At 30.7% G+C, this 26,097-nt stretch overlaps 2 protein-coding genes across 2 annotated transcripts; both read right to left on the bottom strand.

Annotated features, from left to right (window-relative positions):
* Positions 1–13,147: 13,147 nt before the first annotated feature.
* Positions 13,148–14,526, bottom strand: LOC114179778 (transcription repressor OFP13-like). The gene has a single exon (XM_028066236.1). The coding sequence runs from the start codon at positions 14,343–14,345 to the stop codon at positions 13,500–13,502; it is 846 nt and encodes a 281-aa protein (XP_027922037.1). The 5' UTR covers positions 14,346–14,526; the 3' UTR covers positions 13,148–13,499.
* An 8,256-nt stretch (positions 14,527–22,782) lies between these two features.
* On the bottom strand, positions 22,783–24,055 carry LOC114181817 (probable CCR4-associated factor 1 homolog 9). The gene has a single exon (XM_028068431.1). The coding sequence runs from the start codon at positions 23,880–23,882 to the stop codon at positions 23,058–23,060; it is 825 nt and encodes a 274-aa protein (XP_027924232.1). The 5' UTR covers positions 23,883–24,055; the 3' UTR covers positions 22,783–23,057.
* Positions 24,056–26,097: the final 2,042 nt, after the last annotated feature.

The raw sequence follows: 26,097 nt of genomic DNA, 5'->3' as shown, positions 1-26,097 counted from the left end.
TTAAAGCATAGTTAAGTAGGGTTTTTGTCTCTTCAATTCATACCCATCTTCATTTCAGAAGTAGACAAACCAGCAACTTCATATCCAATTATCAAACCCTCAATTTCCTCTCATTCTCGATGCATGTGATCAGATAGATGACCAATCTTCCAGATACCTCCACCACCCAAAACAAATCTGCGGCCCAGATCACATTCTACCCAAATTATCTCTTTCCCATTCAAATCCTAATCACATAAAAAAGTGCTTCAATATTTTCAAGAGTCACATTACTACTATTAATATAAAATATTTATCAACTCTAAAACATTTCGTAGAATCTTCATTTTAAAAATATAAAATGAAAATTGATGATGAGAAGTTAGAGTATAGTGTGGATGTAGGGACCTCTTAACTCAAAGTCACGTGGCAAACCATCACCATAAATAAAAAACCACTATCCACACACACACACAAACCTCACACCTTCCTTTGACTAAGGTAACCAAGCTTCTTGTTTTGTTCACTTTCTCGTAGCAAACACACCAATGTCTGCCTCCAGAAAGAAGCTTCTTTTGAACACAGTGTCCGTGAAACTTGGCTGCGGCACCTGCAGAGGGCCAAGACTCTATCGCATATTCCATCCAAAACCTAAACCCAAGAACTTCACCACTCACCAAAACCACAAAAACCGTTACAACCATTTCTCTTCTTCCTCTTCTTCAGCCCAATGGGGTGGTGGTGACAGCACCAGCACCACCCCCACCCCCACCAACACCACATTCTCTCCCTACGTTGATTCCTCCCACTTTTCCGACTCAGAGTCATGCGTCAAGGCCGCAAGAACGGTGGGGGTTTGGGAAGAGCCGGGAAAGAAGGGGTGGCGGTGGAGAAAGACTCCGATGACCCTTATCTGGACTTCAGACATTCCATGCTGCAAATGATATTGGAGAACGAGATATACTCCAAGCAAGATCTCAGAGACCTTCTTAGTTGCTTCCTTCAGCTCAATTCGCCGCACCATCATGGGGTTATAGTCAGAGCTTTCACTGAGATCTGGAATGGCGTTTTCTCTGGCAGGTCCACTTCACACATCACCCGTAAGCCACGTCAGTTCTAAGCTCTGCACGTGATCCTCGGTTGCTAACGTTAACGAGTTCTATACTTTATGTGTGCTATGTTCTGTCTACTCCAACTCAGAGCAACTATGCTAATTAGATTGTACTACAACATTTTGATCAACAATTTGTAAAGAGGGTACTACTATAGTAGTATTATGCAGTATAATATAATCAGATTATATCCGAGTTCTGAGTTGGATTAATTCTCGTTCTTGTTTTTGTTGTTGTTGTTCGCATACAAAGTTGGATAGAGTTTCAGCATAAGACAAAGATGGATTGAATTTCCCCAGAAAGGGACTGGTCATAAGAAATAATTGCTGTGTTAATTAGCATCAGTAATGGACAATGTTGTGTTGTAGTAGAAAGCAGAAATCACAATGGAGAACCTGAAACGCTTGGTTGGTCCCTCCCTAGAGTTTGAGGGATTTGGTCAAATGGCTCCCGTGCTTTGAGTGGGATTATGGTGGTGAAATAAAAGAGGTATTGGGATTTGAACCGTTTAGTAATAATTCGAGTGGTTTGAGGGAAGAGAATAGAAACTTGTGTGGCTAACTCCTGTGCTTTTTCCAAGGTTGCTATTAAAGTTTCTACTCTGTTTTCATTAGGATCAAATTTGCCTGTTGGCGCGATACCCGTTACATTTTTTAGAAATAGAAGAAAAGAAAGTTACTTACTTTAATTTTTTTTTTTTTTGGAAATGATTTCATTTTTATTTGAGGTGATGTTTATCTTATTCAATGCTCTTAGTTGTTGCAATATTGACGATGAAATGAAACAACGTTTCTCATTTATTTTTTTTGGCGCAGGTCTCAGGTCTCATTAATGTTGAGCATGCATTGAGATTGGCTTTGTATTTACTTATGCATTGATAACATGGTTGCAGGCTGTTTTAATTTTATTTAAACCTCTCTATGGAGCTAGGCTCCTATGGGCATTAAAAGTCACCTTTGCATTTAAACCTGGTAGAGAAAAATAATCATTTCTTCATTAATTAACGATGAGATTCCATTAATTAAAACTTTAACAAAATTTCTTTCCATCCCCCACAGAATGAGGGCTTGCAGAAATTACTTTTCAGGAGTTAATCAAGAATGTGATTATCATAAACATAAAGTTGATGATAATACATTTCATTGCTTGTTCTGAGTTGTTTCAGAGCGGCATAGATACAGATTTTTTAGAAGCACTATTCTCAGTTCAAAATAATAACTTTTTCTTTTTTTGAAGCTTTAATTGCACCTTCTACAATTAAACCGGTGATTAACAGATATGGATTAAAAAATGTGTGCATTTTGAGGTGATGATATCTTGGTGGCAAATTGAAAGCAAGCACCAGACCATACCTCACACTGGGTTAAAGGTTTGTAACTAAGTTAGCATGCTGTCCAACTCAGTCTTCAAATAATTGAGATGTGAAGATAAACAACATGTTTGTTGCTTTTAAGGCAAGTGTTTCCCTCATGTTCAATCAAATTATGCTTATCTACTACCATATACATTTTTCAAGACTTCCTTTCTTTCATTCTTTATCAAGCAACCTAAAAAATCATCCTTTTTTTTCTAAAAACCTAACATGACAGAAGTAGATAGTGTGAAGGGAAGGAACTGCAGAATAGAAAAACAAATTACCATCTTTATCCTATCAACAGTGTCATGTTTGATCTCTGATAAGGTGGAGACACAGCATCGTTTAGCAGACATAATCACAAAGCTAATAAGATTATCTTGTTTCTGATAATGGGGAACATCTCTGTCCTTGGATAGGCCAGAGTTGACATGATTTCTAACCGGAACTTCAATTTGTGTTATATCTTATCACAACAGTCAGAGTTGAAAAAAAGTTTCAAAAAGACGTTGGTCTTGTCCATACATAAAGAGCAATGTATGTGCCAAATGAGTTGGCATTTGGATTATGACAGAAAAGAAAAAGAAACTGAAAAATATTTGTTCCTCAATGTAACAGTTTGAAAAGAAAAATATCAAATGTGTAGTTCGTTCTTGTGTAAGAATAGACTAATGAAGATTACTCTAATTTTTTAACTATATTTTGTGGCTTTTACGTATTTGAATTGGTCCCAGGGCTAGGAGCAAAGATTGCTACTTAGTACTAGGCAGGTGGTATCAATGTGAAGCTATTATTACACTTCGTTTGCTGACAAAAAATTACTAACATTTACTATCAGCTATCGATAGCATTGCAATACCTGGTCAACATCATCATTTAAGATGTTTTGTTTTGGTTTGTTTTTTCGAGTAAAAACTCTACTACTGTCATTAAAGAAAATTTTACTTATATTCACATAGAACAGAAAAAATAATATACAGACTCTTCCTCTCTTGAAGAAAGAGAGCAAGAAAACAAAAACTATGTTGAGAGTTGAAAGTAGCATAGGGGTGAGAACTACACGAACAGTTATATCTGCTGGTGAAACATGAAATGCTGGAATTTTTTAGAGGGACTCATGACATAACAGCATTTTCGTGATAGTAAAATTTAAATAAAAGAAATTTCTACCAGAGAAAGCATACACAGTTCTATCTGAATTACAAATTCATCATTTTATTATCTTATTTGTTGTCTTGAATAGTTAAAGACCTAGACTTAAGTTAGACTAACAAAACCAATTTATATGGTGAATTTGCACTCACTTAAATATTGTGAATTAATCTTATCTTCGACTTCCAACAAATCCACTAGCAGATCTAAGATCTTAAATCAGTTGGAAAAACAAGAAATAATTTGGATCTCAATCCAACAACCTTTTAAAAAAGTAAAAATAAAAAATTAGGAGGACAAATATATAAGATGAGGGGTGGCAAAATAATTATTTTTTAGATATTTGATAATAATTTTAACAAAATCAGGGAGTGCACTTGCACACTTTCATGTACGCGTAAGTCTGTCACTAAACACACCCCTCACGCTAAAGACTAATGGATGGTCCAATATCAGCCCGATAGCGGGTACAACAATAGATCTAATAGACCTAACAAACATCTAATTTTGTAGTGATACCATGTTAATGTTAAAACGTGGACTTTAAGGCCATATTCTTTTGAGGGAATGTACTCTTTAAGAGGATTGGAGAGAAAGGCATAGAGAGTGATCACCTTGTTCTTTTTGGAGTGATGTAAGGGAATGACAATGATAGATTAGAGGGATGGCTAAAAAATTTCATCCCTCTACTATGGAAGAGATTAGAAGGTGATGGATACAAAATTACCATTTTATCCTCGTCATATTTATTTTTTACCTCTCTTATCCTTGTAATTTTTTGACACGTGTTCACACAGTGCTGTCTTCTTTCTTATTTCTTTACATAAATTTATATTTTATTTTTATTTTTAATTTATTAATAAAAATAAATAAAATTTTATTATTAATAAACATCTAAAAATCTAAAAGTTAAAAATATATAAACAATATATAATTCTATAAAATTTGAAAAAAAGAAAAAAATTTATTAAAAATGTTACCTATATTATTAACAAACATAATCAAATTAAAAAAAATATGTTCATATCAAATAAACAAAAAAAATTATATTTCAAAGACTTAAAAACAAGAAATATATATAACATAAATAAATTATTTTTCATGTAAATATTAAATTGATAAATGTTAAATTTAATTTCATACCAAATAAATTTGATTATTCATTTTTTTATTTATATATTTATATTATTTCACACAATTAATAGAAATTAAATAAATTATTCTAAATGATTTATATAGCATTTTATATTACTTTTAACATTAGGGATATTTTGGTAATCTCATTTTTTTATCGATTAATTTTTTTAATATGTCACATCACTCAATTCAATCACAAACTTTCACAAATTTCACTCTCTAATCTACTTTAAAATCACCTTCTAATCCCTTAAAAAGAACAACATCAACTTCACCCTTTAATCCTTCCTATCTCTTCCTCTCCCTCTCCTTCTAATCCTTCCTCTCAAAAGAACAGAGCCTAAAACTAATACAACCTTACAGAATGGGTTTGTGAGGTGAGATTTGCACTCACTTATTTACTGTAAATTTATTTTATCTCTTTAGTTGATATGACACTTCCAATATAATTGATAAAATTTTAACTTGACATAGAAGTCTCGTATTAAATAAAAATAACAAATAAAAGACCAATAAATTTATTAGATTTTGAATTAAACGTGATATTTTTAATTTTTATATAAATTTATTCAATAAACATTACGTTGAATCTCTTCCACAAACACCTAGGTATTTTGAGTAGAGAACAATTCTAAGTAGTCCTTTTCTATCATAAAATACGATTTCAAGGAATTTCCTACCTAATCCTTTTTCACATTTCATGGTTACTTCTGTGAGTCATGATGTAAGAAATAGTTTGTAATACAAAAAGAGAAAAAGGTCTTTTGCTTAAGTAAGATAAGCTCGTTAACGTGTAACTTTGGATTTACAGTAAACTAAGAAAGGAATATTGAGTTATACAGAGTTAAAAATAAACTTCAATTTGATAAAGAGTAACTTGGCAAAGAGAAAATAATGATTATGCATGATTCATCAAGTAAAAGAAAATTTTTAAGAAATCAGTATTGAAAAGTAGATTTATTAACTTCAAACGTTAGTAATTCCATTACGTAAAGAAATTTTAATTAGATGAGAATTATTTGAATAGATGTTGGTTCATAAAGTTGGTTTACTATTAACTATAAATACTAGCTCCTTAAGTAAATTTTATTAATATAATTATGTCAGATTTGTCTTGTTATACATAACAATAATTAGTTTAACAGTTATGTTAAGCTCGTATTTCATGGACCAAAAGAAGTTATGTTTGGTAATGAATTGTGTGTTTGATGATTTTTCCGTGAAATAGTTTGGTAAGTATGCAAGTGAAAGGTTTCCGTACAGTTAATTTTGAAATTGGTCCTTGGTTTCTATTTATTTATAATCCAACAAAGAAAGTATAGTTGGACACACTTCAAAAAATGCCAACTCTATTCTTATAATTCCCATTATACGAATTGGCATTTTGCACGAGGGCCAATCTAAGAAAGACAAGTAGAAAATGTTGGCAACTCAACTAAGTAATATCACTAATAATATATAGAGGCGTTAATTGGACTAATGATTCATGGTCCACTTTAACCACATTTTGCTAAGTTTTTTTGAGAAATCCCAAATGAGGGTTTAAAAAAAGTCTCAATCTCGAAATTTTCTCTTAAGTGGATTAGGTTAGATTATGGTTAGAGTAAATGTGAGTTTGGTCGACTAAAATACTTTAACTAATTCTTAAAAATAATATTTTGAATCTGAGTCAAAGATGGAGTCAAGCCATCTCAAACCGATTGGGCTAAACCAAACCAAAGATCGAGACAAACCGGTCCAAGTCAAATATCCAAATGGGTCTTCCAGAGTCAATAACCAAGATGAGTCAAAACAATTTGGACAAATAATCAAGAAAGACCTAGGTACATGTTAGAATTAGTCATTAATAATTAATATTATTATGGCCATTCTAATGAATTTTACCACTTTTTGTATGATCTAATACTCTTCTTTGCATTAATGCTATATTTTAAATAAAGTTGAAACACAACTATGATTTATGTGGTGCAAGTTATATCTAACCGCTTTAATACAAATATTGACTAGATTGTTTAAACATAAAATAAATATTTTTTTTAAGGGAAAAGTTATTTAGCTAAGAAGTAGATAACATTTGTTTATCAAGAAAAAACAGAAAATTACTTATTTTAAAAATAAGTAAATACACAAACATCTAAAAAAATTGAAATGTGTTTATTTTACTAAACAAACATGGTTTTAGAATAAGCATCAACAAATGTCTCATTATGCGATAAGGAAAGTGTTCACATCTTGAAGTATTTTATTTTTCAAGAATGAGTTAAATGTTTTAATTAATGACCACTGATTTGATAAAACAAATTAAATAATTACACGTGAATTAAATATTTGGAACCTGGTCCTTCTTCAGTGTGGTTGTGAAGTATGAATGAGAGATTTGATGTCTTATGTGGAATATATGGGAAACAATGAAGGTTGTAGGCATGGAGATATGTTAAGTTGTGTTACCACAATACTTTATTATCCTTTTTATTGGTCAAGACTATCATCACAATCTTTAATCATACCCACACTAATGCTTTCGGACTCTCGTGCTCACATCATTCTTAATCATCAAAATCTTTTTACAATGTCGTACAATGTCGTCCAAATGCTAGCTTGAATTTCTTACTAACTATTTAAAAAAATAATATTGATTTGATGGGTAGAGTGAAAAAAATTATGGGCCAATTTGACAAAGACTTACGTCCCATTGTCCAGTGTGAGACTTTAAGCGGGCCAATTTAATCTGTTTTGGGCTGCCGTACAACGAACAAGCCCAAAAAAAGTTATAGACGAATTGAGTTCCTGATGAAGGAACTTGTTTTTCTTCTTCTGCGTTATCAGTGAATTTTATTTTCATGTACACAAATATCTTAAATGTGATGACAGAGTATTAAGTAAGTCTCTCGTGAAATTGTCTTTCCTGCAACATTTTAATTTACCCAAATCTTATCTTAAGAATGTTACTGGTAAAATTGGAATTTTAAGATATGAACTATGACATGTCCAAATTATATCAGTTCTGAAACTTGGCATCATTTATGCATTTCAAACTCCTGCTATGATGTTATAAGTGACAGAAATAATTAAAATATGGTGATAAATATTAATTTTATTATTTTAAAATATATTAAAGAAAATTTTAATACAAGAGAATGATAATAAAGTAAAAAAACTCAAAAAATTTGAAGTCGTGTTCATATATCACATAAGGTTAAGTATGATTCTGACAGTGCATTTAAAAGCAAAAGGCACTTTATTCCGTATAGAAAATTGTTGTTTAGAAAATCAGAAATTTCTTTATAAAGCAATTGAGGAAGATATATAAAATTTGGTTTGGGAAGTGAGAAAGTCACCGTCAGCATGACTTGAAAGATCACCATCGATGTTTTTTTCTTTTTCAGAAAGTTTTTTGATGCATAGATCATTGTCTTTTTATTGAAAACAGATTCTTAATAGATGCTAATAAGGGCATTCTTTGTTCTTACTTTCTGCAATCTCTCCGTATCTATGTTTTGTTTAAATTGTTGAATTACAATGGTTAAAAGAGTTGGATCGTCAACATCTATTATTCACAACTTAAAAATTTATATTAGTTTGTTTAGTGAAGTCCATTTTTAAATGAACAGTAATTACTTGACTCAGCGGAAACTTACAAAATTAAACAAATGTAGATATATTTTTAAAATTTAAGTTATTGATATGTGTCGATATGTAGTTTTTTTAAATCTTTTTTGTTAATAATATAATTTTTTAAGATTTAAGTATTAATTTTATATAATTCATGTCGATTGTCTTAAATATCTTGTATAAATTTTAAAATATTTAATAAAATATTAATTTTAATAAAAATATCAGCATAAAATTTATAAAAAAAATGTTTTAATTTAAAGAGAAATAATATTATTTTATTTTTACAAAAATTATGATTAAATTGAATAAAAAAAAGAATAAATGTAAGAATCAAATTGAACTTTATCCTCGTATCATACTGACCATATCATGTGCTACACTTGTGAAATGACATATGTAAAAATAAAATTTAAAAAACACTACAAATTGACACGAGACACTGACTTTAATATCATTTTGTGAAAAATGAATAACAAAGACCAAATAAAATAACTTTTAAAATAATCATAACCAAATTGATTCCTATTAAAAAAGTTATGACTAATTTAAGACAAAAAAATAAATTAAAAGAGTGACTGACACTTCTTAACCAAAAACAATAATTAATGGAGTAATTAAATCTAAAACAAACAACATCATAATTCCCTTTCTGTTTTCTCAAATTCATCGATTCACTTATTCTCAAACTCATCATTTGAAGTAAATTCTTAATTTAATCTCTCAAGCACTAAAGTGTTAGAAAATAAAATGAAGAGATGTTGGGGGATTTCCTAAACAAACTTTGTGCTCTTTTATAAACGAGAACAAAGAATAAAAGTAAATTCTCTCCCAATTTGAGATTTTTCTCTTCTCATATTCTTCCACTTGAAAATCTTTCTCGAATTGTATATACAAAATATTCTCATTAAACTTATTTGTTTCATATTTTGTCATGATGGCTTTAAAATCAAAGCATTTTTCATTATGAATAATATTATCTACCTGAAGAGGAAAAATAGACCATAAACTAATGCACTAAGTAAATTACCAAAAAAAAAAGAAAAGTAAATCACTAACTAATAAATAAAGTTAAATATCAAGTCTTTCAACCAGCATACTGGATTTACTAACAAGAATAATTATTTTATAATAGGAAATCATTCTAACTCTAATCACAAATAATATTTTTTCTATACCACTATTCTAATATAGTGAGAAGCCAAGTACTATCATTAGATATCAAAGTAAAATACAGAAACCCAAACTTAAGAAAATAACAAATCAAATAATAAAGAATAATATAATTTTACTAAAAAAAGAAAATTACAATATTTTTTTCTAACTCCAATCAGTGGCACTATCTTAAAAATAGAAAAAGTAACTGCAAAAAATCTCAAAAGCAAAAAATTTGAAATACCTTTTCTAGAAAAGTGCCATACTCTTTTTATAACACAGAAGTAAATTGTAGCCTCGAGACTTGTCTTCTAACATATGTTGTTTCGTGTTGTTATATGCATATTTGAAGAAGAAGTAATGCACTGCAACTTGAGGAGCCAAGTTCTGCTGCACGTTTTCCAAAACCCAGAAAATGGCGATCCTCCTCAACACTTCTGACCTGCATTTAATGCAATGCCACAGAAAGCAATGAACACCAACTTCTCAAACATTTCTGTTTCTTTAACCATTTTCACATTTCTTATGCACATTTAATTTCTCGGAAAATGAAGGTAATTAATTAATCACTGTGAGGTCATTATCTCACTAAATACTCACCCAACATTGATTTTCTTCTTAAAGTTTGCATCTTCATGTTTTTTTCCCTCTTTCGCAGGGAAGTAAAAACCAGTGTGTCTGTTTATTGGTTTTGTCAAGGATAAAGAGGTTAATATAAATTATTACTCTTTCAATCACTTGTTAACTGGTATATTGTTTAAAGTTTTCTGTTTCCAATTCAAAAATAATATGATTTTTTAATCAGACACTTATTCATCATTTTTTTAATTAATTTGAATATACACATTTATTATGATGTAGAAACAGATAAATAAAAATAAGTTTATAAATATTTTATTAAGTTCAATAAATTATAAAAGAAAAAAGCTAGAAAAGAGGAGATAGCAGGATATAACTTTAATCCTAATTTAAAAAAAAAATCCATCAAAATTACTTTAAAAAATGGCATGTATGTTTAAAAATAAACTTTTTGGGATTAGGGTTTAAGGTGATAATAAATCTAATTATTAATTTACACAAGTCCCATACCAATAATAGAGTTGTAGGGGGTGAATTTTTATTTCCTAGTTCTTGGAGACTAATTAAATTTGAGTATTTTATAATATATATATATATATATATATATATATATATGGCAAGATTCAAACATTAGGAGGAGTAATTAATGAGTTTTAAGATGAATAATATATTTGAAAAATGTTTCAAACTTCTATAGGTTTGTATTAGGCTAACCTAGTGAGGGTGATTAACTTATCCTATCTAACAACTCAATAATAATATATAACACTGAACATGAAATATTTAAAGTTGTGTCTCTCTCACGGGATACCAGAATCTACCATGCTAAAAACCTATGTTTACTTGGTTATCCGGGAAATGAAAATTTAAAATGAGTCAGGTTTAGAAGCTTCTCTAGACAAAAAAGAGTCATAGGGGAGGAATCTATGCTTCATTGTTATCAAACTCTATCTTTGTAAAGTGTGTTTTTTTACTTCAAAACAAAGCAAGTTTAAGGCAGCTCCTTCAAGCTTCCATGAGTGTTTGAATTTAGCAACCTATTACTGATATCAGTAGTTACAGCTAGCAACCTACTATTATAAAGTTTGACTCTTCCCAAATTGGTCCCAACCCTCTTCATTATCTAGTACTTCGAGACAAAGGTTTCTGGTTTTTTTTTTTTTTTTTTTAATGAAACAAGTGGAGATAATCAAAACCCTAAATAAAAATCATAACCACTTCTTTGTAACATGCTGCAATGGAGGTATTGAGAAGGTTGTCCAGCCCAATTCTGTGTAGGTTTTTTAAGTGACATTTTAATGAATTATAGAAACAACATATTAGTTTAGTTAAGTAAGAATAATGTATCATGTTAATTTCTGATGTTACAGTCTATAATTACATTAGTTTTAAAGTCAGAAAAATGTTATCTATTTTAAATTTTTTTTCAAAGGACAAAAGTTTATTATTATATTTACAAATTGAAATATACTCATAATAGTTATATATTTTTTAAATATTTTTTAATGTTTCTAGTAGTAACTATTTTTTAATAAGTAACAGAAAGTTGAATTGATTATATGTTGCCGAACTACTTTTCCATTTTTCCATTTTCTGATGTTCAACAATGTTCATATTTCCTACTTTATTATTTTACCATTTCGAGGTGGTTGGGACCAATGTTAAGGATAGGAACATGTGTAGTGCCGGATTCAAGATAAAATTTTTCATTTGTTACTCTTGATTTGTTAGGAACTATAAATTGTGGTGCATTTTTAACATTCTCTTCGTCCTCAACATGTCTTCATGTCACCTCTTGTTTTTTTCAACAACCATGGGTATCGTTGAAAGTGAGTGACAACGATCTAAGTTCTTTTGTACGGTTAGGTTTGGTGGTTTACAAGAGATTAAGATCTCTTATAGATGAAGAAAAAAACACAAACATTTATTGTGAGAACATGAGTTTTGTAAAGATCGAATGTGAATAATTTATTAATTTTAGCAATTGCAAAGTTAAAGTGATTTTTTTTTGTACTGTAGTAGAATCTTTTGCATACAGCTAATATTGGATTCGAAAACACGAATAACATTCCAATTTTAGAGCTATTATAGAAAAATGGCTATAAAGACAATATTTTCCAACACAAACATATGATATGTAGATAGATAAACTTACATGTATTAATGTTTTCAGTTCTCTGGCCAAAAAACACCATGATAATGCAGCTTGGTGCAGGCACACAGGATATAAGTTCAGCAGGACCACGCCAAAATTCTGCGCTGGATTTGTACCCATCATTTGATAATGACTGCCTAATTCAAAAACTAACGGCTCTGATCTCCCTAACTGTGTCAGTTCTCTGATCAACTCAACTGCAACATATCTAAGGGTCCATATCTCACTAGAGGAACAACTATACACATGTAGGTTTTCATCACTCATATTATATTATATTATATTTTTAATGTCATGTTACATAAATTAATTCATACATACTTTCTTTTAAACATATATTAAGTGATGTCATTAGAATATTAAGGACACCTTCATTGTGTAAGATTGTTGAACACATCAATTATTTTTCAAGACGGGGAATTAAGTGATTTATATAGAATTTCTTTTTTGTTTTGGTATCTGAGAATTGTCTCTACTCAACATTACTTTTTCCGCCAAATTCAATTATTGGTTCACATATGTGTAAGAAGTTCTTTATATTAATTCAAAATTGATAAATATTAAACCGAAGAAGAGAGTATATTCATATAGTACTATTTTGTATTTTTAATTATAGTACTATTTTTTATAATATTTGTTTTGAACCTATTTTGATCAATATATTAACATTTTTCTATGCTTTTTGCAGTTCAGCTAAGGAAGGTTGATTTGCACTTGACAATAAGTTGGTCGTACATAATAAATTCGTATAATACTCTTGAAGGAAGCAAACCTAACCCGCTAACCTCGTTCCGTATAATGTCATCAATTTACTGGATTTGAAAAATACTTGTCCATATTCATTAATTACTTACCATAAACAACTTTAAGATTTTACTAAGAACTATGTTCAGATGGAGAAAAGAAAAAAGATTGTCTATCTCAATGAAAGCAATAGAGAGATTTAATGTCATTTAGCAAAAATAAAAGATAATGACATTACAAATCTTTGTAAGCATAATAATATAATTTAAGATAAATTAAGAAATTTCTAATCCTTGGCTTCTTATGCAGTTAAGGAAACAAAAATTGACAACCTAGCTCCATTTTCCTGGTATGGTTGCATTTCCTGCATAAGTGTGACTCCCATAAACACAGATTATACAGTAGAAAAAGAACCATGGAGGTGCCATCAAACAAAAAAAAAAAATACTAACTATAAACATAAAGTGGCAAGTATGATAGGGTACAAATACAATAACTAATATTTTGGCCTAATGAGTATTTAATTCAAAGAGGATGAAGATGAAGTGTGGTCTTCCCTAACTTGTTCTAACAAGAAAGAAGAATTAGGGGTAGTTGTATCAATTTCATCCTCAGCTCCGAAACATGAAACGCAGTGAGTGCTGCAAGAGGAGGAAAGAGAGGAGCTGTAGAATGATAAAGGGGAAGAAGGAGAATGAGAGTTTATATCAGAAAAAGCCACCAATAAATCAATGAAAGCGCCAACAATATAACCATGGTTGCTTTTTCCATTGACTTTCAAATACCAACATAGAAGCTCTTGGAGACCATCAAAGTCTTTAACGCACTGGGCTTCCACCATCTCTTCCATGGACCTGAGGAAGTCCACGTAAGGGTCCTGAGACTCCACAGACATAACCACGCTGTCTTTGAAGGGCAACAACGTTGTTGTTGTTGCTGTTGCTGCTGTAGGTTTTTCTGTTGTTGGTGTTGTAGTTGCTTCTGTTGTTGGTGTTGGTGTTGATGTCGATGTCGATGTTCCTGTTCCTGCTTTGGACTCTAATATGGAACTTGTCTGGTCGGGGTGGAAGAAGAAACGGTCGGAACGCAAGGGGCGAATGAGGGTCTCGAGGGAATCGGGTCTTCTAGAATCTTCTTCTGAAGCGGTGGAGAAGCTTCCGGAGTCAGGGGAGACAGTGAAGAAGGAGCGGGAGCTCTCGGGCATGTCGAAGTAGGCGGGGTTGATGGTTTTGAAAGCGACGTCGTTTTGGTCTCGAAAAGAGAGGGTTCTTGGTTGGTGGCAAGAAGGCCATGGCCATGAAGTGGAAGAAGGTTTGGGGTGTGAGTTCTTGGGGAGGAGGGAAGGAAGCTTCAGTTTCTTGCCCATGGAAAATGAAATGAAGATTCAAATGAAATGAATTTGGGAGTTTTTTCAGAGATGAAGGTTGGTGTTGTGTTGGGTTGAGGGCATTAATGGGAAGTCAGAGATGTGGTTCGGTGGTGTGTGGGTTTGGGTGGGAAGATTTTAAAGGAGTGGTGGGTCAATTTTAGAAAGCAATATTTTCTGCTACTTCCCTTCTCATATTATTATTATTATTATTACTTTTTAAAATCCTTCACCAATTAATCAAATAAAAACAATTACTTTATGTATGAAAAACATAAATAAATCTCCACCAGAAAATCAATAACATTACGATTCTATTTTATTTTAAATCTTAAAATCTGATATATTTTATTTTTTCTTAACCAAGTATATAACTCTTCTCATTTCTGCCATCATCAAAACTGACTTTATTTGTGAAAATGCTGATTCACTAACTCACCTGTCCTTTGTAAAAAAAATAAGGTACATCTTTTTTTCTTGTGAGAAATTTGGAGATTACGTTTTTCATATATTCATCTTTCCTTCATCAAAACTTTAGAATTGCATACAGATAACTTATCCGGATTAATGATAAAAACTTTAAAATATTATAACTTAAAATAAGTGTTTTTCTTGTGGCTCTAAATTTTTTAAATGTTTTTAAAAGGGTTCTGTTTTGTTTTTCGGTAGCCGGTTGTTATATCAAGGATCATCACAATGCGTTTTCTAGTAAAAAACATATTTTTACCATAAGCTATTACTGAGTCCACAAAAAACAGTATACAAATTATTTATTTTGTCTAGTTCTTTTCAACATCAGATATTTTTAACTTTTAAAAAAAAAAGAATAAAAAATTTTGAAGTGCAAATTTCTTTAACACAAATTTTCAACTTATGTAAAAGTTAATTATAGTTTATAAAATAAATATTATATTTTTTCTTCTTAAAAATACTTATGTCATATTATAGAAAACTTATAACTCTGATAGAATCCAATCATCTTAGTTGTACACTTTGTTGAAATCCTTTTTTAGTGGAACTAGTTTAAGAAAAAATAAATATCTTAAGTATAATGATTAGAATAAGGTTTAAGAGATTGTTATTAATTTTGACTAAGTATATAACAAAATATAAATCATTAGAGCGTTTTGTCTAAAAGAGATAAGTTTTTTTTTTAAATAATAAATCTAGTAGGATAGTGAGTGTTTTTCTCAAGATATGTAATAACATTTGTTAGATTTTACTCCACTAAGTGAAATCTAACTCAACCAATAAAAACATAAATTTAAGCTAACTTTATACCATTATGCTTATTTCATTATGTTGTAGAAGATATTTTTATCTCACATCTATCAAGAAGATATATAGGATTTACAACAATCATTTTTCAATCATTTGTATAAGATAACACGAGATATCAAAGTTTTAAGAGAAAATCTCTTTATGCCATAATATTTTAAAATATTATTTTAACTTTTATGTATTTATCATGTTTTCGTCATACTTTATTTTTACTCATGCTTAGTTTCATTCAAATGGAGTTTAAAAATTATTTATTATTTTTAACAAATGAGTGCATTTCAAAATAATACAATAGTTTTAATTCATATACATAAAATATCAAAAGAAATTATCATTCAATTGTAAAAATTATTACTCAATTCAAAGATGTGTACCAATGTCACATTTATTTACAGTTATGTAATTTCACCTCTTTATATATATATATATATATAAAAAAATAATTATAAAAACTTTTTAAGCGAAGAGATATAAATGAATGAGGAGAGAACATTTAGTCTGAAATTTTTAATCATAGGATTGAATAATTGTAAAAAAATAAAAAAACAATGGTAACAGAGTAAAAATTGAAGACTACTATTAATATACTCAACTAATAAAAGAGAAATTTATAATAAATAAGTATTAAAGACAAACTTCATTCCAAATTACATAGGTCTAGATTCGTTCTATTCGCACACACATAGCACAAACAAAAATTATTTAATTATAATACTTCATCACTTGTGCCTGATTTACCATATATATATATATATATATTGTAAATCATTCTATCACTCATTAACCTGTAAATCATATCAACTATAGATATTTGTACCTTCTTCATGATAGCTTATTAATCACTCAATAATATATAAAAATCTCTGAAATTCCTCATAAACTAAATAACATAAGGCTAATAGAATATATGGTTTCTAATATTTTCTATGCAAATGTATTTTCTAGGTATATTTTTGAATCATTTATTTAATATCTCCTTCTTCTTGTTTCACCTTTATAATTAATATCAACAAGTCTTACACTAATTTAACCTTGTAGACTTTCAAAAAAGTATGCCAATTATATTTTTTATTTACTATAATAAACTCTTCTCAATTCTTCATCATTTCTTTTCCCAGATCATGACTTCCATCAATATAGATTGTCAACTCACAGGAATGATTATCCTTTGCCATTGTCAAATAATATATAAATTAAACCAAGAACAGGGAATTTTAAATATATTAATTCTTTACAACTTAAACATATTTTTTTAAAAATTTTATCAACTAAATAAAAGACATATAACATGATTTTAAAATCAACTATCATTTTACATCATACAATTATTTATATATCTATGTAGTAGTGAGAAAAAATAAATATACTGTCAATATATTTTGATTAAATTCTAATTTCCTAACTATTATCTCAAAAGCAATTATCAGTAAAATATTTGTTTATGGATGATAACAAATTATCTTAACAAATACTTTTAACTAAAAAATATTAAATCCTTTACAATAAATTTTACATACACATATATATCTATAAATTTTCAGTTAAAATTTTTCCATTAACTTAAGTAGTATAAAATTATATATTAATAAATATAAAAGTTGTATTATGCAAATTATATGTTTTTTCTAATTAAAAACATCTAAATTTCTCATAAATAAAATACTTCCAAAAGGTAGTTCTACCCATATACATTTCTCCTCTTAAAAGAAATTCCTTCCTCCTCCAATGTCAAATTACTATTTTAATATTATATATATAATTTATGATCACATTTAATGTAAACTCACACGCATCAATAAAACTGTTCAGCGGCGCTATATAATCTGATGCGAGAAAAAAGATGGTTGCACGCGTGTCAGGTTCTAAGAATTAAATTTTCACGTGATGAGATTTTATAAAAAAAATGTATTTATTTCTCTTCCAATAAAATTATATAAATAAGTATTAAAATTTATAAAATTAAATTTAAAAAAATTAAAAAATATATATATAGAAAAGGATAGTTGGTTCATAAATAATAAGATGCATGTGGGGATCGACAATATTATGTAAGTTGTTATGATAGAGCTATATTCACGTGTCTCACGAAAAAGGTCCAGAGAGTAGATGGAGACCCTTGAGACAAAGTCACAGAACTGCAAATAGATGAACTGATTGATACTAAACAAAGTTTCTCTCCCAATTAATATTTTTGGGTCTGTCTCAACCATCCAAACATTACTTTTTATTTTTCAGTAAATCCAACACAGTTTAAATTATGGTGTTTATGTCTATGGAGTTGACCAATGCATGCGAATCCATTGTGGTTAAACAATTGTTAATGTATATGGTTTGTGTGGACGTGTAATCAATGTACTGGACCATGATCCTACCCTATCTTCTATTTTGATTAAATTGTAATGTTGTTTCGATAGAAGATAATAGTGGGGACCTCATATTCTTTTTTAACTTCTAAATGAAAGAGCATGAATCATATTATTTTTCTGGAATCCTATCCACACTGCAATGAAACAAAAGCGAAGAGAAAATTTATGTATATCCAGTCCCCACCACCTCCTACAAATTTTTATGGATACTATTATTTGCAACTGTACTAGCATCTCTGAGTACTTATATTTTTCCTGTCTCTTCATTATTCAATCCTACAATTTGAAACATACCCAAAAGGTTTATATTTTTTAGTACTGGATTTTGAAACATCTCATTGTAGTTGTTGAAATTTGGACATAAATTGAAACAGAAACAACCATTGGACGACAAATGATTATATTTTAACACTCATCTACTTCTAAAACAAGATTACCTTTTTCCATTTTTTTAAATAATGACATTGTATTTTGGTAATTTTAAAATAAAATAATTATGTACTTAGTTGTTGAGTAGTTAAATAAAATGTGATTCTCTTGTAAAAAGAATGTCAATCCCTAATTTTAGTAAAATTTTGATGATTACTTTGGTAATATTTTCTTCTGCATTTGAAATAGAATGTCACATCATTGGAAGCAGGATTGGAGTTTATATATTATGTTTTCTGAGTCCAGTTGGCTATAAATAATTTTAAGGATCTTACCATCTTAACAACGAAAGTGCGTGAAACATTCTCAAGCTAATGTCATCACGTGGTCGGGGTGTCAAAACAAATACAATGGGAGGAAGAATAAAATGGTGGACCGCACTAGACGAAGGACCACTCGCTATTGATATTTGACAGTGTCATAGTTCATGGAGCATGAGGATTGATGAATGCAGGATTATGACACACTGACCCACTCTGAATGTGACATACTAATATCATTTTCAAGTTTCCTTTATTGTACCACATGAATGTATGAATTCATAATCCATTTCTAATACATCTTAACATTCACTCAAGCATGCAAAACAACATTGTCTGAATCAAAGTTGTAGTCAGATTTATAATCGCAATAACTTTACTCAAATAGAGACATGGTTAGTCAAATTCAACATATAAGTACACCTTCTCAAACAATGACCTCTTTGCTGTTCTCAGCTTACCAATCAATATGCATGCAATAACCGGAGCATATGCATAAGAATAGACCTGCTAGATCCTCAAACATTACAATCAGATTTTAAACGTAAAAACCCTTCCTTATTAGTCATATTTCATCTAGATTTAGATCAGGTGTTGGTTGTCTATCCATATTCATCAATCAATCACCAATTGAAATGAAGTCTGAGGATAGCATCAGACAGCTCAATTTCAGTAGTTAGAACTTACACGAGAAATTTAATTTTAAATATAATGTCGTCGATTTATTGAAAAAACAATAGAGATAATAAAAAGCACAAGGTATTATGAACTTTGTTTGGATATTTGGGAAGGGGAGCTATACTGTTTACTCAGGGCATAAATACAAATAAGGGAAAAGTGGACAAACAGCACAAGGATTCCAATTGTTACTAACCAAAACACTAATTTTATCTTATTCCTTCTCTTAAAAGGATTGATTATCTTTCTCGAAGGATTTATCTTTTTAAAGAAACTGCAGAATAACAAGATAAACGACCTCCTTCCCCTAACACACTCTATTTATCTTACTAGCCCATAACTAACTTATATCCTGAACCAACCTTCCTTTATACTAACAATAACATCCCCTTCAAAATTTCAACCTTATTCTCCCAAGTTTGGGATCTGAAAAGTAGAAAATATAGCAAATACTTCTGGTTTAAAGAGGACAAGCAATTGTATTCAAAAGCTCCTAATACTGAATGGGGTTATAGCTCGACCCCAGTAAAGACAACACTAAACCCCTTACAGAAACCCATCCTGATAACACAGGCCAATTTTAATACTAGCAACTCAATAATAATATGATATTATGCTTCCTATTGTTAGAACCCAAAGGGAATGATTATGAGTCCTCCATTCTCTGCATTATTATGTGATTCATTAAGTCCAAAAAAAAGTTCGGTTACCCCGTTCACATTTTAGGATCTACTTTTCATTCCTGCCTTGCTCAATGAATTCAATTGACCAATTGGGTTGCGTGCTGCATGTCATGAATCTGACCTACTCTGAAGATTGCAAAGGCAACCCTTATCCTATTATTTATTCTCTGCAAAAGTATTTCTGGGCAAAGCAATGTTTTCACTACTGTGGTGGGCTTGCATCCAGCAGCTACTGTGGTCGTGGTACAGTCAAACTTCATATAATCCTGATGTCCAAGGTCACCACCACAGCGAAGTCCTGATTCTGCTAGTGATCGTGGCACGGTCATACTTTATATAATCCTGATGTCCAAGGTCACCGCAGCAAAGTCCTGATTCTGCTTGTGGTTGTGGCACAGTCAAACTTCATATAATCCTGATGTCCAAGGTCCCGTAGCAAAGTCCTGATTATGCTTCATAATCTTGCATGCATCCCAGATAAAAAGACTTGGCCAACCATTTCAACCTCCAAATTTGGGAGGTCATTCATGCTTCACCCACCTTTATTCACAAATATGTTCCCCACAGTTTTTGCTTTCTCAATTTACAGACAAATAACCTTCAAAAGCTGTGGAAACATCAACACTTCAACCTAGCTTTCCACCTTTTCTATTCGATACCCGTTCTCAGCCTTGACGATCTATTGGATTGTTTTAATACCTCCTCTGGCAGCTTCACCACGAAGAATCCAGCAGCTCATATTCCAAATCATCATTAACATTGAAATTGAGCAATTCAACCATCCATGCGTAAAAACAGGAACCTTGGTACAAGAACTTCCCTTCATTTTACCTGAACCGCTATTGGAATTGGGTAACAGAATCTTCTTTTGACAAAAAGTAACAATCTTGTTGTTCTATTACATTCATCCCTAAACCCTTTGTGATCACCTTTTCTCAAGATTCTTCTTTATGTTCTTAGTTTCATAAGCGTTTCTTTGAATCCTTTCCATTAGTGGCAAAGTCAAGTCTAATCAGCAGGGTATTTGTCTTCTTCTCCTGACTCGGTGTTCTGCTACATTCATCCCTAAACCCTTTTTGACCACATTTTCTCAAAATCCCTTTTTATGTTCTCAGGTTTATGTATCAGCCCCCAAATCCTGTCTTTGAATTCCTTTCATTAGCTGCAAAGTCTACTCCAATTAGCTAGGCATCTATCCTCCATTCCTGACTCAACAATAATGCTTTGTTTCTTCAACTGTTCTAGCATTTGTTTGATCTCTTGAATTTCATCAATCATCTTGTTGAGAAATTCCACCATATATACAAGGGCTGTTGATTCCCAACTCCAAATCCTCCATCCTCGGGATTACTTTCCTTCTACTCCGAATTTGGAACCAGCAAGTTGGACAATTGTTAAAGAGTCAAAATACTGTTTTATTGAGTAAAATTGAACACAATTCAAAAAAGGACTCCTCTCCTAGGGATATTATTTCCCCTTCAAAATGGATTTCCTCATTCCCAAATCACAAAATCTCACTCTATACTGATAGAAAAAATAAAATGCCTCCTTCCCCCTTACATTCTCTAAGTTACCCAACTCACAAACCTCTAGCAAACTAACAAATATCATAAACTCCAATTCCTAATGACCTACAAGAACGAGTAAATGTTATCCAGAACATTAATTTTCAACAACCCAACTCCCAGTAATATCAAGGGCAATAGTCATCTTAGTTTAAGTCTCAAATTGACCCCAACCTTTCAATACTTAATATAAATGCATGCAATACGAACAACAACCACCTCAAAGCCTTTTTCAGTAAATGGAGTGGACTACATGGTTCAAGCAATTCAATAGTATGTTGTAGTAAATCATGTTTACAGATAAAATACTGGTCTTGAATCCTTGATTGTTTCACCTTAGTTTTCTACGGCCTCCTTTGCCTCTCGCGACAGTTTGATGCACGGGAAGAATGGAGAAGGGAGGGATTTTAATGGAGGGGGAAAGGTAGGAGAGTGATTTTGATTAGACATTATGTTTGGTTGAGACAAGGAAGAGGAAGTATTTTAATGGAGGGGAAGTAAACATTTTTTTTTTGTAACAGGGATGCAGAGGGACCTTAAAATTAATCTACTTAGCTATCTTGTAATTTTAAATTTCAAAACATATGTAGAAATGTTTTTTAATCATTTCTACAAATTATATGAGGGGTTTTGCTAAGCCTCCATCCCTTTGAAAAAATGAATCAAACAACAAAAATTCATAAAGATCCCTCCCTCTTCCTCCCCTTCACTTCCCTCAAACCAAAATCTACGTTAAGGATTGAATTACCCTCTATTTGATCTAATCTTTGTTGAGATTACTACAAGTCTTCTCCACACGAACTCAAAAAACAATTCCAAATCCATTTCAACCAAGTAAATGCCAGTGAGTATGTGAGAGAGAAAAGGCTTTCCTGCCGTTAAAATGAAATATATAACACAGGAAACAACAACAAAAAATAGTAGAAACAGTACAGATTCATTTAAGATCTACCATTCATTCTATACTTTTTTGCAACCCAATGAAATAAATCATTGGAATGATAAAAGGGTCTAAGCTAATGGAGGAAACATGAGGGGTGTATCCCTTATCCATACCTTTTGATAGGAATGACAGCCACATGATTGACAATTTGCAACTGAATCAATGAACATTAACCAAGCACACTTTGAACACAAACATTCCGAGTAAATATTAGAACCACTTACTATCAACAGAAAATAGATAAGGAGGGAGATGCAAAATTATCACTCCGTTCAGAAATTAAGACTTGTATATATTATCTAATCAAAGACCATACTCTAATTCTATATGTTAACACACTCAGTCAACAATGCGTTGCCTCCTACTAATACATGCAGGTGAAACAGAACCCAAAAAAAAAAAATTAATAACTCCTAATGACATTGATAAACCATAATATGTAAGCTTTACAACTAACGATGAAAAAGCAACCTACACCAAGCTGATATATTATTTCATACGAGAAAATTAGAAAACCTCCAAACCATACAAGACACCAGCATACTGAATAAGTCCATCAGCCTTGCCAAAATAAACCTCCCTTATATTCTGAAAAGCGTGCAGGGTGAGCAAGCTATCGGAACCAGCCTGGTGGCTTTTCCCCACAACTCTTTCCACATTCAGCGATTGGCATACTCGGTCCAAACCTCCATGAAGATTTGAGCAGAACTTCATCAAGTGTTTCACATCAAAAACTCTGTCACCGAAAAAAACCCTCACCAGGCGGAGAAATTCTGCCAATTCCTCCGGCAGAGCGCGCTGGGTCAACAATTTCACCAGGTACCCGAAATCATATGCACTGTGAAACGTCACCCAACTAACTGGGTCATCACAGACCAGACCAGAGGACATCATAAGCTCGGCGAACCGGACCGAGTCGATCCCAAACTCCCGATTCTTCTCAAAATCGATGCCCTGACGCCGTAGCAACTCGACGGAGTCGTGAGCATGGGCGTCACGCGAGACGTCGAAGTCTCGGAAGTTGAACTCCCAGACGAAGCCGTTGGAGGTGCCGAGTGTGGGAAGGTTTCCCACTTGATCGGAGAGAGTAAGACCGATCTGGATCAGGTGGAGGCGGTCGACGTTGGCTTTAAGCACGGCGTAGTGCGCGGCTGGTTCTCGGTGGCGAAAAGAGGGGTCACCGGTGTCGGGGCGCACAACCACACCGGGGAACTCGGTGTCCATCGATATAAGAGGGAAAGAGTCTATGACGGATCGGATTAACTCGAACTCCGATTCCAAATTAGAGGACCACACTGATCGAGTGACGATGGATCCACGGGATAGGGCCATTCCTTTAGGGTTTTTGTTTTGGTTTTGCAGTTACGAATCTTATTTAGGGTTTGGGTGAATGAAAAGAAAAGAAGAAGAAGAAGAAAGATTCGCATGAGAGAAAAAGCCACTGCTAACAACTACTTTTTATACAACACAGTGATGAAAGGTTTCGTTTTCTCGTTCGTCTTTTTATTTATTTTTTTGGCGATAACGATGAAAAAGAATAACATAAATACAGGAATAATTGCCATTTGATTTGGACTTGGAAAGCAAGTTAGGTTAAATTTTGGCTCTTTACAGAGAGAGAAGAGGGAGTGAGATTGCTTTTGAATTTCACAAATTCATTATCTCAATGCTGCTAATCAATACTATATTTATTTATTTTACTAAATTAGTTTTTTTAATACAGTATTTTTACATATTCAGAAATATTTGATATTAAGGAATGAGATTCCTGCAGATTCTAAATTAAAAAGATTACTATCTCCTGGTGTAATTTTTCACTCCTTGTAGATCTATAATATAACTGTTTTAGGTTTTAATTTAATTTATTCGCCATTTATTTTAGAAATAAATGACTTCATTTGATGGCCAGAATCGAATGTGCTCAAAGAATATAGTTGTAACAAATATAATTAAATATATAAATAATAAAATTAATGATGAAATAAATATTTAGACAGACTTATATATAAAAAAAATTCTTTTTTTATATTTATTTTCCAAATTTATTATTTAAATAGAAATAACTATTTTATTAATTTTACCATGTTTTAATTTGATAATTTTTTAACTCAATTATTTTTTTAATTAGAAAATTATTTATAAAATAAATAAAAATTACTTATAATAAAAATTAAAAATATTATTGATTCGTCATTTTATTTTAGAAATAAATGACTTCATTTGATGAACAGAACGTATGAAAGAACTTTGTTGTAACATATATAATTAAATATATAAACAATAAAATTAATTAAGACATAAATATTTAAAATAATGTAGGTAATTTTTATAGGTTAAATATGTTTTTATCCCTCAAGTTTCAGTAAAATTTGGAATTAGTCTATCTTCTAACTTTTAACTAATTTAGTCATTAATCTTTATAAATGTGTGAATTTAATTCTTTTAACCAAATTTTGTTAAGTTTATCTGACGTTTCAAACACATTTCATGATAGTATTTGAATTGTTTATACATTTTATACATTTTCGTTTCAATGTTAACTCAAATATTATCATAAAATGCGTTTAAAATGTCAAATAAACTTGACACTTAACAAATTTTGATAAAGAGTATTAAACTCATGCATCAAGATAAATAACTAAATTGATATGAAATTTCGAAAAGGGACTAATTCCAAAATTCATTAAAATTTGAGGACAAAAAATATATTTAACCAATTTTTATACTTTAATGCTTCTAGGATAAACGAGTAAAAAAAAATGGTAAATTATTTGTTACATGAAAAAATTACTTAATACCAGTGAGTTATATACATACAAAAGTTATATGAAGCAATAAAAAATTAAACCATTTGAAGAGCTATATGTAAAGCAAAAAAGTTTACTTTTGCTTTTATTGTGTTAACTATAACATGCTTTCCTAAAAAGCCATAATTGTAGGTGTACTTTAGACATGCTTAGTAAGCAGAAAAAATAAAGTAAATTGAACTGTACTGTATTATTATTTATTAAATTTAATAAATTTAGGTTATAAATAATATGAATCCTTTTTAATTTTTCCTTTATTCTCATTATGGTTTAATATTAGTTTGATATGTGTCTCTTAATATTTACAATTTCTAAAGGATTTAACCTTTAGAAATTTCACATCCTGACAAGATTATTTAGTTAAGGTAACCTCACTATTCTTTAAGTTCTATAAATTTTAACAAATATGTTTTATAATTTCCTTTCTTTAATAATTTACAATGATATGAATTATTCTCATTTACAATATTTATAGTAATTTCTAAAATCTTTAATCTTATAGAAACCATTTCTCAATTCATACAAAGTAAGGACTATTTTGTTGAGTGAAATTTGTCTAATGAGTACATATTTATTTTTTTCTTAGCTAAAATCACTAAATGAAAACATTTTCCTTAAATTAATTTCACAGAAAAAGTAAATATATACCTATGTAATATATTCAATACATGAAGACAAAATTATGCATAAAACTATAGGTATAGACCTTTGTGCATAATTCACTAATAAGAATCATATTT

This window comes from Vigna unguiculata, chromosome 1 (genome assembly GCF_004118075.2).
Source record: "Vigna unguiculata cultivar IT97K-499-35 chromosome 1, ASM411807v1, whole genome shotgun sequence".
Classification (NCBI taxonomy): domain Eukaryota; kingdom Viridiplantae; phylum Streptophyta; class Magnoliopsida; order Fabales; family Fabaceae; genus Vigna; species Vigna unguiculata.
This window is presented reverse-complemented; position numbering and strand designations above follow the sequence as displayed.

What these genes read in the sequence shown, in the direction of transcription:
- LOC114181817 (XM_028068431.1), bottom strand. Translation starts at nt 23,882, where the DNA reads ATGGCCCTATCCCGTGGATCCATCGTCACTCGATCAGTGTGGTCCTCT.
- LOC114179778 (XM_028066236.1), bottom strand. Translation starts at nt 14,345, where the DNA reads ATGGGCAAGAAACTGAAGCTTCCTTCCCTCCTCCCCAAGAACTCACAC.